This window comes from Geospiza fortis, unplaced genomic scaffold, assembly GCF_000277835.1.
Source record: "Geospiza fortis unplaced genomic scaffold, GeoFor_1.0 scaffold95, whole genome shotgun sequence".
In the NCBI taxonomy this organism is placed as follows: Eukaryota; Metazoa; Chordata; class Aves; order Passeriformes; family Thraupidae; genus Geospiza; species Geospiza fortis.
In genome coordinates, this window is record NW_005054333.1 from 3,093,101 (window position 1) to 3,106,335 (window position 13,235).

Genomic DNA, 13,235 nt, shown 5'->3' on the forward strand with positions numbered 1-13,235 from the left:
ACTCTTTTGTATCCACAGTCCAACTGGTTCATCAGAAAATAAAAAGGAGGGGGGGAAAAAAGCTTTCTATGCTACTGAAAGATCACAATTGACACTTGAATTTTTTGACAACTTCTGCAATGCTAAAGACCAGCATTTCACTGAATGCTAACTCTCTCCTACATACACACTATGTCAGGAAAGAAAAAACACAGATCTGCATGAAAACATATAGCTAAGTCAGCACAGTCTTCTGCAAACCTGAAAACCCCTCTGCTTTCAGAATTTTCCTAAGAGGGCAGTTCTGCACAGTGGTGAGCCACTGGCACAGGTTGCTCAGAGAAGCTGTGGATGCCCCATCTCTGGAAGTGTTCAAGGTCAGGCTGGATGGAGCTCTGAGCAACCAGGTCTAGTGAGAGGGGTCCCTGCCCTCGGCAGGAAGGCTGAAACTACATCTTCTTTAACAGCCCTTCCAACCCAGGCCATTCTATGAGCCTGATTCTACCCTCAGAAGACATACATCCCAACAGGCCTGAAATACATTCAACTAAACCAGAAAGCCAAAGCAACTACTGTAAAGCAATGGATATTAATAATAACATAATGGTAAAGGAAAAGAAGAAAAATATCTGATTTATTCCACTGATGAAATAAAAATACCAAAACCTTATGAAATGCTAGGTGTCAAACAGTTTATCAGTAACTGGGAATACTGTCATGGAAGAATTAAGATATAGAAAGGGAATAAACTGTTTCCCAATTTTTATTGGGTAAGACTGTATCAAGAGGAAGAAGAAAAAAACAAATACCTACACACAAAACCCACAAAATAACCTAGAAAAGATTAGGTTACCAATCATGATTTTCATTGCTTCAATAGGCAACACTTCCAAACTCCAAGTTTAGAACTCTTTCTTTATAAAGAATATATTTCAGCAGTGTATTTTAAAAGTATTAACAGCTGGGGTTTTAAAGGAAGTTTCAATTTAAAAAGAAAAAAAAGGAGAGTATGTTTAGATAGGCAAAGAGAACATCAGAGGTGGAAGTAATTCAATAGCAAAGCAGCAATTATATAATTATACAGGCATACATTTCATGTATGCAAATTAATACACAGCATTAATTTAAAAATTCTGAATAGATTATTCCATAGATATCCATTTACTTCTTCACTTTTTATTAAGAAGTATGGAAGAAACTAATGTTGGAGATGATGGAGACTTTTTTACATTCTAAAAAAACACAGATCAACAACAGTGAAACCAGATGAAATTCTTATTACTTTTGTAAGGCAACATGTATTGAAGACAAGCAGAGCAGACGCTCAACACATCTGCTAGAATGGAATCATCTACCAGATCTTAAGCCTATTCCCAGCAAAGAAGAGTTCTACGATATCTCCTATCAAGCAGCTTTTTAAAATGTCAATGAAATGAGACTTCCTGGGGTTGCTGTTCCCACACTTTTAAATATCTCAGAAACAACATGGAAAACTCTTCCAGTAACTTAAAGGTAGTAAAAGCAAATTTTTCTCGACAAAAGTTCACAGGAAACATTTCACAAATTTTCACATTAGTCATGTCTTTAAATCCAACTCAGATGTTACTATCTTTTTTTTTATTTTCTGAACTTGCTTTTACTTCAGAAAAGAGAAGCATGTACCATTATTTGCTGTCCTAAACTAAAGCATACTGCTTTCTAAATTTAGCTCTCGGTGAGTGAAAAGTCAACATCATCTTCTTCATTTCAGAAAAGAAACTAAATTATCACTGTATAGAACTGAAATAATCTTTTGATCTGTTAAAAACAGAAGATGCACACACTGCTTCTAATGCTATTTTTGTGACTAAAATAACATTGTTCCTTCTGATAATTAACATCAGAAAACAAAGAGAATAAACAAAATCCAGTAAACATAAACACAAAAATAAAGTTTATTCCTGGAATTCCATCTTTTTGTATTTTTCTTAGATATCACATATTGATTCATAAATTTAGTGATTTATCCTGAAACCAAAAGTTATTTTTATCAATACTCTACCTTTAGTAGTAATCAACAACAGGGTTTTTTTAAGTAATTTAAAACTTTAGCCATACTGATAACAAACAAAAGAATTATATACAAAACAAATAACTCTCCTGGTCTGTTTCTCAGCAGGTGCTGTATTTTTAAGTATAACTGTAATCTGTGGACTGCTGGTAAAGAGAAAATTGTGACACATCAAGAGCTAGCAGGGAATACCCAAGGAAGCTTACCCCACAAGTATTTTCTGTAACAATTCCCCACATTTCCTGTCATCCATCATTTCTTTCCCCTCGTGAGGTACCCCGTCTTACACTCTTATGATCATGACAATTCCATCCTTTCTCAATGGGCACCAGCAGATATCAGTAGGTGTGCATTGCCCAACAGCTCTTATCACTGTGCAGAATTTGAGAAAATCAGGGTTTTCCCTGCTACATGTTGCACGTGTCAAAACGTGACAATGCAGAGAAGGAAGTACAAATAAATGTCATCTTCCTCACAGCTTAATACATTTCAAAAGGGGAAGGTGAGTATTCTGCAGCAAAGCAAATTAACTCAGTAACATTTTTCAACATCCTTCCTACATAACAATAAATATAGTTAAATTTCACCGGGTTATTTTTTAGATGGCACAAACAAGGAGCAAAGCCACATAATGATATGATGAGAATAAAATAAGAACAAATTTAAGTAATCCATGTTTTAGGTGAAGGATGTAGGTATTTTTTTAAAAAATCTGTTATTTTATCAACAGGTTTTAATAAACTTTCACTTTAGTACTTTGTATCTTTTGTCAATATTCTCTTTAATAAGCCTAGTACGGAGTACACAGTGGTTCCAAACTACAAAATACTATACTACATACATACATATACATAGTCATAAGCTTCTCTATGGCAACAGATTATACTATCACAGATACAAGACTATAGCACACACTGGATGGCTCAGCAGTGATTGAAATGCAGTCTTTGACATAGATATTTCTTTCAGCTCAGAAAGAAAACCAATAAATGTCTAAACTTGGGTTAAAACTATATGAATAAAATTTAACACACTTAAGAGAAAGTAAATAAAAATTGAGAAACTAAACTAGTGGCAAAAGCTATGAAGGAAATCAAGAAAAATGAAAAATATCAAGAGAAGATGGGAATAGTCATCAGCAGCTCCACAGTGAGTTTATATGATAAATAAAACCCTGTAGCTTTGGAAGCAAAACAAAGAGCACCCACAGAACATCTGGCATATTAGCTTAGAAAAATAGTTTCATTTCAGAATCAGAAAAGCTAGACTATTTGTCTTACTGCTGATGATACCAACAAAACCTACTACCAATAATATAGATCATCTTCCAGGTTAGTCTCTGAAATGGAAGAGGAGTCCAGATCCTCCACAAGAACCCACTCGATGCAAACACCTGACCTATACTACACTGACAGGAGGAAAATGGAAAATTGTCAGGTCGATAAGAACAAGAGTTTGACTATTTCAACTGCCAAAACAGCTGATATAACTAACACTGAGCACCTCTTCTTATGAAAACATTATATTGAAAACAAACAAATGCTCGTTAGAATGGTTTGAAAATTTCATTCCTGCATCTGAAATTCAAAACAATGAAAAAAAGCCACTGAGAGAAATTATGTCCATTATAAAAATATATTTAAAATAAGTCTTCAATAATACTGTATAATTTTTCATTTCCTTAATTTATTAAGCAAGTACTAAAAATTTATGAAAATTATGAATATTTATGAAGTTCCAAACTAATTATGAATAATTATGAAGCTCCAAGTATTTATTTACTTTAATAATTAGAACTTAACAGCTGTTAAAAGACGGTAACAAGGGGAAAGATGTGGAAACCCACACTTAATTCTTGTTGAAGACTCATGTGAAGTTAACACATCTATTTTGGTACAAAGAACACGTTCTTAAACCAAAGTTAACGTTAACTTTACATATCAGTCGGAAAAAAACAACCAACCAAAAAAACCCACCATCAAAAACAAAAACACAATCAACAAAAAGTCAACTACAAACATGAAACCAAGTTCCAGTCAAAATATAAAATATGTACTGATGCACAGTAGTACTGTCTTGCTATCAGAAATTTTAAGTAAATTAAAAATTTATATAGGACACACTGAGACATTTTCTCTGAGACAGGAAGAGCAAAACAGACACAGTTTATTAGTCCAACTTAAAAACCTGGCACAAGCCATGGCAACCATTACAACATCCACATTCAAGCACACAAACACGGCAAATTATAGAACTCCGACATAAAACCTTCTGAAGTTCAGAGGAGAAAAATGAAGAATTACCTGTCAAACTACACTCACTACACTTAACTCATTGTGAAGTCTGAACTCAGGTTCATCATCTGATGAGCACAGCAGCCATCTGCATTGACTGACTGTGCTGATACCATTATTTTTTTAAGAATTCATTGAAAACTCTGAAAACATTTTGATCAGAGTTCAAAAGTCAAAAAATAGAAACATTCTTATTTCTCAGTCAAAAGAGCACATTAAGACTTAGATGATGCAACTTCCCAAAAGCAACAGAAAGAAAAACATCCATTTTACAACTGAGTTAGACATAAAGCATCTGCTACTCAATACCTTCTTCTATATTCTCTACATTTAATTCTTTCAAACTCCACTCTGAAATACATTTTTAAATTAGATAACTGTAAATAAATGCAAACATTCTTGCTTTCCTTCCGGAAGTTAATCAAGAGATTAACAATCCAGAACCCATATCCTATTTTCACCTTCTCAGCCATGTTCTTAAACCAAAACATGACTACACATCATTTATGCCACAAAAAATGTCATATCCAAATTAGGTTATTATGTACAATGTATAACTGAAACCTCACTTAATTTAATTTTCCCTCCATAAAATGGAAAGCTCTAATAGACCATTACAGAGTAATACACTAATGATATTTCTATCTCCTACTTTTGAGCAAAAATATCTATTTCAATTTAGGACACCATAAAGACTTTTCAGTCATATAAACCAACTCAGTAGCCACGGTGGAAATGCTGAAGTCTGGTAAAGTTTAAGAGCCCAGCACAAAGCACTTTGCAATTTGGTTGGGCAAGTAGGGACAACTCAGCTGTCCCGTAATACTCACACTAGACAGGCTTTCCTTCAACTCACAAACAGACATGCAGTCATCACAGAAGTTTTTTCTTCTTCTATGCTGCCCCACAGATACAAGCTCCCTTCTTACTGCAATGTCACATCACACAGTGAGATTAGCTTTCCCATATTTACATTTCGTCCACAGTATGTTTCAACAGAATAGCTTGAAGAAAATTTGCCAAAAAAAAAAATAAACGGGAGGATGAAGGAGGGAGCATAAATAGGGAGTGCCTGTCTGTACAGCAATAATGAGTTATCCAGTATCCACCTGAGGGAAAACAATAACCATTTTATTTCACTGTGTCTCCTTCAACTCTCGTCTGGTTCATCTTACACAGAATGTAAGCTTTTCTATGGCAAAAGCTCTACCTTACAACTCCACAGTGTTTGCAGTGTAAAAACTATTTCCAACTTTGTTTTCATTTCTTGAGTTTCAGATGAACATGGAAAATAATTTTTTCTGATTTTCCATTTTGTTAAATTTTCTTCCTTTCATAATTGCTTGGTAAAGTCAGTCGATTCCATCTGCAGACAGAGTGCCTTAAAGAAAGACCATCAGCATGGGAGGCTCATTTGGCATTTTGTTCCCTGGCCTCAGAAGGCTGTTACACAGCTGAAAGAACAGCAGTGTTCATTCTGCTATATTAACAGTGCCTGACCCATCTACACAACATCAACAAGCCAAAGAAGCAAACATTTCTTTGGAAAACACTTGTTTAGCTGAACCAACTTGGGCATAATCAGCAGGCCTTTACTGTAGATACCTAATTACGATCCATTTTTTTTTTTAATCACACAAAAAACCCCACCACAAAATTTATCAGAGTAAAAATTAAGCCCTTTTTCTAATTTAAATTAAACAGCTGAGAAAGAAATTGGGCAAAGTACCCTAAGTACTACAAGAAGACAATGTGCTACCTCTGAAAGAAGCAAAATTACAGGCAGTAGATAAGGTTCTGGATGTATGTTATACAGTTTAATTATTACTGACAACAGTAAGTCAGCAGCCTTGCCATGTTTCACATGGTAAGAGACACTTATTTTGCCCCAAACCACAGACAGGACAGATGTCTAAGCAAAACACCACTGGGACCAGTATCATAGGAAGAGACTTCTCCAAGCAGGCCTGGTTTGGCCATAACTCTGAGTAAAGTAATGCTATTTGAAAGTGACAGCAATGCCCGTGCTACTGTAGCACATAATCTACAACCGGCAGCTACAAACACCAAGTTCTTCTAAACAACTAGCATATAGGAAAATGAAAACATCTGGGTGCAGTGAAGGTCATACCAGCCAAAATTACTGAGAGTTAATGCTGACTGTTAACACTGATATGCCTTTGATGCAATGGACTTTTGAACACAGGCATCATCAGCAAATAATGGCATCTACATAGCAGCTCTGAAAGAATCACACTGTACAAAAAATTTCTGAACATGGACATAAGGAAAAGTACTTATTTAAGTATTAAATAAGTTACACTGTAGTAACATTCAGGCATAGACATTTCAAAATAAGTAAGCAAAGTGAAACCTTGGGGGTTTCAGTATGTCTGTAATCACCTTATACCACATGCAAATTTGAATTAGCCAAGATGCTTAAGCCTTCACTTCAGACATGACCTTGCTACTCGCACTGGGATTAAAATCAGTTATACAACAGGAGCCCCAAGGTTGTGGCATTCTTGGGTAGAAGATGGCTGCAAAGTATTCTAGATTCTTTATGAAAGGCTGTAATCTCAAAATGCTCTCTCAGCCCCAGACCTGAAGAAGTCCATCTCTGCTGAATGTTACAAACACGTACATTAATTTGGACTATTGCAAACATATGGTATTTGTTGCAGTATCAAGGTACTATCAGGATCCTAAGTTATGATCATCTTTTGTTGGTTATATTTCTACCTCACAGCTCAGAGGAATGTGTTAAAATGACATTGACAGAGTGCCTAGACCGTAGGATCAACTTCCTCTATTAGGTATAAATCAAAATAAATATAGAAACAATATGAATTCCCTAAAAGTAAACCTGTTACATATGTAAACTACTGTCCAAAAAAAAGTATGACAGATCAAAGAGTAACAAAGCTACTGTTTACTTTAAGAGATAAGCATGAAAATGCATTTTGAAAGAGCGGGTGGGGTTTAAGCGAACTACTCCCCTGCTGCCATGAGAACTATCAATTAGCACAGTCTTTTATTTCAAAATTATTACCAGCTACTGGCTACTTTGTTATGCCAATTCTACAACCTACCAAACCAAATAATTTTAGAAAATTATTAACACTTGGAAAAAAATGTTAAAATTTCTTGTCAAAGGCAACATCACATAAACCTGGATTATCACTCTCTTCACCTCATATAGAAACAGCAAGTAATGTTGCCAGGGACTTTCTTTTTTATGCCAAGTACTATTTACTTGTCTTTCCAAAGAAAGTAAACCAGAAACCAACAGAATCACTCTAATTCACAGATAAAGCAATTCTCAAAAACATTCTGAATTCCAACAGTTCTTTTCCCAGCTATTTTAACAACAGGACATACTGTGCACTGCATATTCCTGTATCTATCGTGGCCAGCTGCGCAGTGATGATTCCATGCCAGAAAAATGGTATTTCTATATGCATGTGGCAAATAACACATCCAGATATTTTGTACTTCAGAATGTAAGCTGTATGGAAATAATTGTTGCTTAAGTTACCAATCTACAGCAAAATCAGGACATTTAAATGACTCACACAAGCCATACTATTATTTGCAGTCCAAAAAGACGAAATAATCCAGAATACTATTCAAAGATTGCCTTGATAAAACGCAAACACCAAGTCGTTTCTCAAGTCTCTATCAAATACAGTGTTAAACTGTGTTACAAAGGTTTTTGACCACAGATAATTTAATTCTGAGATCTTCTATAAATAAGGACATTGAAAAGACAGATATTAAGTTGCGTACAAACACAGGCACTGCACTGATGCACAAACAGTAGCTCAGATGTGGCCTTATAAGCACTGAGTATTCTCTCTGAGCAAGAAGTACTTTTTGTGTTCAATAAGTTGCCAAGATCTTCCCAATTCTGGTTACTCAGTTTTTCCATATGTTAGGTTGCCAGAACATTGGCTCTCCATTTTAATGTTTAATTGTGAATATTAAAAACATAAAAATTAAGAAAGAAATTATTTTCTTTTCTTCTCTACGGGTACTCTGATACGGTCAGTATCAAAGCATGCCTACAACTAGTCAATATCCTAAAAGAATGGTAATGTGGATTACTTAGAAAAATGTATCAGCTAGAACTGAGGAACAGAAAAGTTTTGATGGAATAGTTAATTAATCACACAGCAAGACCGAAGTCATTAACGTAACATATGTAAGATTGATTAGGCGCTGATATTGCAGGTCATTCCAGCATGCTGGTCTCAGCTAAATTATATGTTCACAAATTCACAAAATATTATGATATACCTCACAAACACCCACACCTTTAACACCATTCACTTGATGCAATATCTTTATAATGCCCACAAGAGCCCTTCCTTGCGCCTTTAAGATGTGGAGTAAACCAGCCTCTCTTGTATATTGAACATTTGACAGCCCTATTTGAAGACATATGCTCCAGACAAAGAGGTAGGCACTGCTCCCTAGAAACCAAGCAGGCTATTCAAACACTTCTGCAAATCTGGACATTATGTATTAATAACGCAAAAAATATCACTCAGCCATATGATTATTTTTATAGTCATGAGACGTAGACTTCCCTCACCGGAAATTAGGACTACCTACAGACAGGCCAGTTTTGCAACCAGATGCAGTGCACATATTCATTATTTTTCCTCATTTCAAAGGTTGAGATTTGGGTTACATTAAAGGCCTCTCCAGATGCTGATTAACCAGAGATGAGCAGAAACAAAAAGAGGTCTTGGATCCCTCTAGGAATACAGACCTCCTATGAAATCAATCAAGGATGGTAAGTACTCTCACATTTGACTCCAAACTAGGAACCATCAGGTTATCCTGCACAGAAACCCTCAGTAGAGGGAAGCTGATCTCAAATTCTAGTTCCTGTAAAACTGCATGAAGAGGAACTCGGGCTCTGGACGGCCATGCCAAATACTACACCAGTACTTATCTGAAAAAAATGCCTTTTATTTTCCTGGTAACACACAAGGACATAACTGATCAAGACCTTCAAGTACTTGATTACAGATGACTCTCCAGAATATCCTAAAAGCAAAAAAACACATAGTAGCAATGACAGACAGCAGACTTGAAGACTGAGTCAAAACCTGCATTTGACTCCTCTCCTGTAGGGGACAAGTAATAAAAATAAACACAAAACCAATAAAAAATGCATATGCAGAACTTCTGCTCTAAAGGATATTATCTTCATTATTGCACTTCCTACATCTCCCAGTTTTTGTCAGATGTCCAATCCCAGAATTAGTGTATGCATTTAGATGCATCTAGTTTGTAAAAAAACTGGCACATCTGAAATAATTCTCCTATATGCAACATTACTCTTTCAATTTATGAACACTGGGTCCTCATTTTTCTAAGCAATACAAAATTACTTGGCTGGGAACAGTTTTAAATCTGTTACGGCCACCACAAATAGCCTTCTGCTCATTGTTACTGAAGTTCAACATTTAGCAACTTACACTGGGAACAAAAAAAAAATCACATTTCACCTACAGCATATGTAGAGAAGCTGGTAGAGTCTTAACTTTCACAACTTCAAGTAAGCTGCTGTTAAGAAGAAAACTCTAAAAAAGTTTGAAAAAGAAGCTTCAACTGCCAATTCCATATTAAGCAGCCATACCAATAAAGCAGGCATAGCCCTTCCCGTAAACACCTTCCCAGTCCCCTTGTTTCCATCACAGTGACACCAGCACAGCTGTCCATTGCACCACACCATGATCAAATCAAGAACCAAGTCAGTTATGAAATAAGAGGGTAAAAGCTGAGGGAGGAGGCTGGATTTTCCTGGCAGAACATCCTACTGATCCATTTCACTGTGCAGCTGCACTAACAGCTGGACAAGCAAAACAAATGCAATAACATAAGGATATATATAACCAATATTTACTCAAGACATCATTGTTGCTGAAGAAAAGCACTCATATCCTAAATAAAAACCATTCACTTAAAAAGGTACCTAATTTTTTACCTAAGGTATTTTTCAGTTGAAAAAAAAAATATCTTATCCAGCCAGTAGAGCAAACAAGACAGAATACTGCTGAAGCCACTGACCCCTAAAATTCAACAAAAATCAACATTATAACCAAAAACAACAAAGCTCACAGAGCGCAGGAAAAATCTTACTTCGTATTTATTTTCCACACCCATCTGAAATTACCGCTGTTTGTTGGGGTTTTTGGCTGAGGTTTTCTATTTTTTTTTAACTAGGCGCCTTTTTCCTCTGTCCACTATTCACTATTACAACACTAGCTACCTTCTGTGCAATTTCAGACAAAGATTTCAGATTTGTTTTCTCAGCAACTTATGCACTTTAAAAGGACAAAGTGAACTTTATTCCCTCTACATGAACAGTCTGTGAATCAACACTTCCGAGTTCTCTCATAGAAATCCCACTTACACGGCATACCAGCAAATATTGAAGATCATTAATAATTGTTCTCATAATTAGTCAAGATTTTCTTTTGTCCTTTTTTTTTTCTAATCATAGGCTCAATTTACTAAGCATGCATTGCAATCTTCATATGTGTTTAAGAGAAGTAAATGATAAAACCCCTTTCTGCTTCCATTAGGTTTCAAGCCACTTCCAGATGCTTTTTTATTTGCTCATGAACAATCAATTCTGTAGAAGTCACTCATTTTTACATTCAGATGACAGTACAACTTCTATTGTCTATCCCAAGATGACTAGGTTTTCATAGTTTGTTTTACTGCAAGCATTACACATACATATTTGCAGACACAGATATAGTTAGACAGCTGGCTCTATTTAACTCAGTGTACTGTAGCAATACTAAGTATATTCACAACACTTAGTGTAAGCTGATATAACCACTAAAAAAAAGCCATTTTTATTCTTGCCATCTTGCAATGCATCCTCCCTTTATACTGATGTGAATCAGGCAAACTGGAAATTTAGTTGGGGAATTCCATTTTAAACATCTAGTCACAAAACACTGGTCTTAACCTCAGTCTGATTCGCCACACAAGATCTCGTTTCACATGAAGAGGAAGCACAAGAAACAAGCCACCCTGCATTAAAGATGTTTCTTTGAACAGTAGCACTACCTTATGCCAGCTCAACATGTTCCTCAAATGATTGCCAAAGTATTATCTGCCTCTCTTAAAGTAGAATAAAGTAGAACATCAATAGTTGAAGAAAACTATCATCACAGCCAAGATGAAATCAGATACCTGTACATTGCACACAGCACTTTGTGTAATCACTGAAAAACTGTTTCCCAACTTCTTTTTTCTTTTACCTAATTAGTAATTCTAGAGTCCTGCCTGATTGCCTCCCTCACTTAGGCCAACAGACAAAGCCATTATATTTGCATTTCAATAATTTCAAGATGCTTGCACGCAATATAAACAGAACCAACTATAAAGCTTTGATAAAGAGGGTTTTTTTACATTTCACAAACACCAGGAACTAAACATTCAAGAGTTTTCTTAGTTACATCATTTGTCAAAACTTTGCAAATGAGACACATACACACTTATTTTTAAAAATGTCTTACCAGGGAAATGTGCCTGTTTGTAAGCCAGTGCCTCCCTGGCACAATTTAGTGACTATACAGTCACTGCACATTACATTAAAAACACTTCTGCTTTGTTACACAGCACAGTATTTCTGTGGAAATATATATATATTGAAGAGGAGTAATTTAGCTTGAATAAAGACTCACAATCTACAGATTTCAACAAGGTCTATCATTTATATTCTTAAACAGTGAACTGAGTTCTATGGGAAAAGTGCTCCAGCAACAAATTAGTCTGTCATCCTTCTCATCTCCCCACTGCCAAAGCATCACTTCATTAAAGCCCAAACCAAAACTTCTATTAAATAAAATGCAAATAAGGAATTTAAGCATCATCTATTAGGAACTATACTGACAAAGATAGACAAATCAATGTCTTAAACAGATGTAGATATAAGAATTAATCAATTTCTAATCCCATAAATGAAGCTTTACTAATCTTGGAAAATATCTCCAAATATCCTTTTTCCAAGGATCTGTTTTGAATAATTTTAGTGATCTATACTGTTCAGCCTGTTCTAGCAATAAAAATTAGTCAGGGGTGTGGGTCATGTTATCTGCAGCTTAGTTTTCATTCTTTGTGCACATATTTCATACACAGTATCACATTCTTCACTCCGTGGGGTTCACAACGTCACTCTGTAACCACACATCTCTTCTCAAATAATTTCCATTTAATTCTGCACACATTAAGCCTTCTCTTTATTCCAGCAGACTGCCAGTTGGACTCACACCTCTAGTTTTGGTGTCCAGTTTAGGCTTTGTTACAAAACTGACACTCTAACAGCAGGAACCAATACAACACTTAAGTGACGTTCAGCTTAAAAGTTTACTGTTGTTGAGATTTATTTTTTAACTTGCAAGAGAGCAAGCAAATGCTTGAAAAATATCAATAGAACAAGCATAACTTACCTTGAAAATACCAACCCAGTCCTTCTGATGAGGATGGATAAACTGGGTCAGAGTGTAGTGACATTCAAGATGTGTGTTTGGAAGGTAACTTTTCGCGACATTTTGAAAAATCACGTGCGCAAAATTGGAGGTCTGCAAAGTGCTAGCTGAAGATGGAAGTTCTTGAAAGGACGACATGGTTACCTGTAACAAATTTGTAGAAATTATTACTTGAACACAGTGGAAAAACTAGCGAAGTTACAAAAATTAATCTAGTTGAAATACATATGACAGAAAAACCTAACAATTAGTTCCCCTGTTCTGAAAACAGAGAGCCCATAGACTAAATTCACCTGAGTGCACTGCCTCAGCATCTCTCCAAAACAACCACCTCTCAGAATAAAAAGAGCAGTCATTTCAGCAATGGCATCAAGATGGAGAGAAAGCATG

At 35.6% G+C, this 13,235-nt stretch overlaps 1 protein-coding gene across 4 annotated transcripts in view; it reads right to left on the reverse strand.

Annotated features, from left to right (window-relative positions):
• Positions 1 to 12,985, reverse strand: part of TAX1BP1 (Tax1 binding protein 1) — a 52,701-nt gene extending 39,716 nt beyond the window's left edge. For all 4 annotated transcript variants that reach the window (XM_031057655.1, XM_031057653.1, XM_031057654.1 and 1 more), the window contains exon 1: positions 12,807 to 12,985. In XM_031057655.1, the coding sequence (XP_030913515.1) occupies positions 12,807 to 12,983 (177 nt within the window). In that variant the 5' untranslated portion in view covers positions 12,984 to 12,985. The remainder of the gene's footprint in view (positions 1 to 12,806) is intronic.
• Between the last annotated feature and the right edge of the window lie 250 nt (positions 12,986 to 13,235).